Source organism: Sitophilus oryzae, unplaced genomic scaffold (genome assembly GCF_002938485.1).
Source record: "Sitophilus oryzae breed Bouriz unplaced genomic scaffold, Soryzae_2.0 scaffold_813_pilon_pilon, whole genome shotgun sequence".
NCBI classification, from domain to species: Eukaryota; Metazoa; Arthropoda; class Insecta; order Coleoptera; family Curculionidae; genus Sitophilus; species Sitophilus oryzae.
Window position 1 is genome coordinate 2,315,655 of NW_022147432.1, and position 1,617 is coordinate 2,317,271.

Consider the following 1,617-nt stretch of genomic DNA (forward strand, 5'->3'; position numbering starts at 1 on the left):
ACGAATTTCCAGTCATTTGTATACAAACTTTATTTTGTAATTAAACTTTATAACTTAAACTTATGCGTCGGCAATTGTAACTTCAACCTCTACACCTGGCTCAATATTGATAGAAGTAATTTGCTTCACAATCTCTGACGGAGAATGTAAATCGATTACCCTTTTGTGAATCCTCATTTGGAACCTAAAAAATCGTAAAAACATTAAAAACTTTAATCTCCACGCAACTAATTAATTTTTTACCTATCCCAAGTCTTTGAACCTTCACCACAAGGTGTCTTTCTTGTTGTAATTCTCAAGATTTTGTTGGGCATACGAACAGGTCCTTTAACACGTAGCCTTTGCCTTTTTGCAGCGTGTATCAAGTCTGAACAAACCTTTTCCAAGGATCGTACATTGCGAGATGTTAAAGTAATTCTGATTCTATGAATTGAGGCAGTCTCCTGTCCAGGTTTCTCGGGGTTTACGTCTTTAGTTGCCTAGAATTATAAATATCACATTAGGTACTTGAAAATTTTCGCATATTTAGAGCTAATTGTTCAACCAACTATAGAAACATTTATGTCGTTCCCCTTAGTAGTGCTTACCATATTAATTTCTGGTCGAGATACTCAAATTATCTCAAAAATTTGATCAGCGCTGAACCAGAAAACTTTCGGACGCTACGAACACACAAAAAGAACGTGCCAAAAGAACAATTTAAAGAGGTTAAGTTTCTACCAGACTGTTTCTAGTAACTTTTATTTTTATTTCTTTACCTATGCTAGTAACTTTTCTAGAGGATGTTATTTTTCTAGTGTTGGAGACATTGAGACAAATATATTTGAATGGACCGCTCTGTGGGGCCGCTAGCTTGACCGTTAATTTTTTTAACTGTTAATTTTCGCCCTTTTTATCTCCTAAAAATGAAGTTTTACTATTTTGAATAAACAATATTTCAAATTTATGATGTATGTAGAACTTAAATGCTTTTTTAATATAATTTAATTTGTTTTTCTTCAGTTAAAAATAATTTTCGAACATGGAATATAATTATTGTATGAGAAATAATTATGATTAATGGCTAAATTATTATTAAAGGCATGAATATGTTTTAAAAATAAACGTGTTCTTCGTAGAGATATAGAGAAGGACGTCAAGGTTTGCAGAAAAGTAAAATATGTAATGAATTACGACATCACTATCTATAACCATGACGTAATCATTTTAACAAGCTATTTCTATTGTTGCCATTTAATACGAAATCGTGACTAAATCTAAAAATTTTAAGCAACGAGACAATATGTTTTTCATTTTAAAATAAAATTTAATGAGAGGTATAAATTGATAAAGAATACTAACATAACATTATACTTAACATAGGAAAGAATAACGAGGTTACTTAAAATATTGCATGTTATCTTATGTTATTTGTATTAGTATTATATTATATTATTCGTCTTTAAATTTAATAGTTATTTTCTCTGCCTATTTATTTATTCCAGATCAGAAAACATTCAACATTTGGCAACGCCCTCAGAACTCGACTTGCGTCCATCTTGATTCACTACGCGTGACATCATTTGAAAAGTAGTACCCAATTTTTTTCTTTATAAATTCAAGACTGATTAAAATCTT

At 30.4% G+C, this 1,617-nt stretch overlaps 1 protein-coding gene across 1 annotated transcript; it reads right to left on the reverse strand.

Moving 5' to 3' along the window:
• Nucleotides 1–12: 12 nt before the first annotated feature.
• Nucleotides 13–742, reverse strand: LOC115889403 (40S ribosomal protein S20). Its single transcript, XM_030909384.1, has 3 exons — nucleotides 588–742; nucleotides 244–479; nucleotides 13–184 (listed from the first exon to the last, which is right to left on the reverse strand). The coding sequence occupies exons 1-3, from the start codon at nucleotides 588–590 to the stop codon at nucleotides 61–63; spliced, it is 363 nt and encodes a 120-aa protein (XP_030765244.1). The 5' UTR covers nucleotides 591–742; the 3' UTR covers nucleotides 13–60.
• Between the last annotated feature and the right edge of the window lie 875 nt (nucleotides 743–1,617).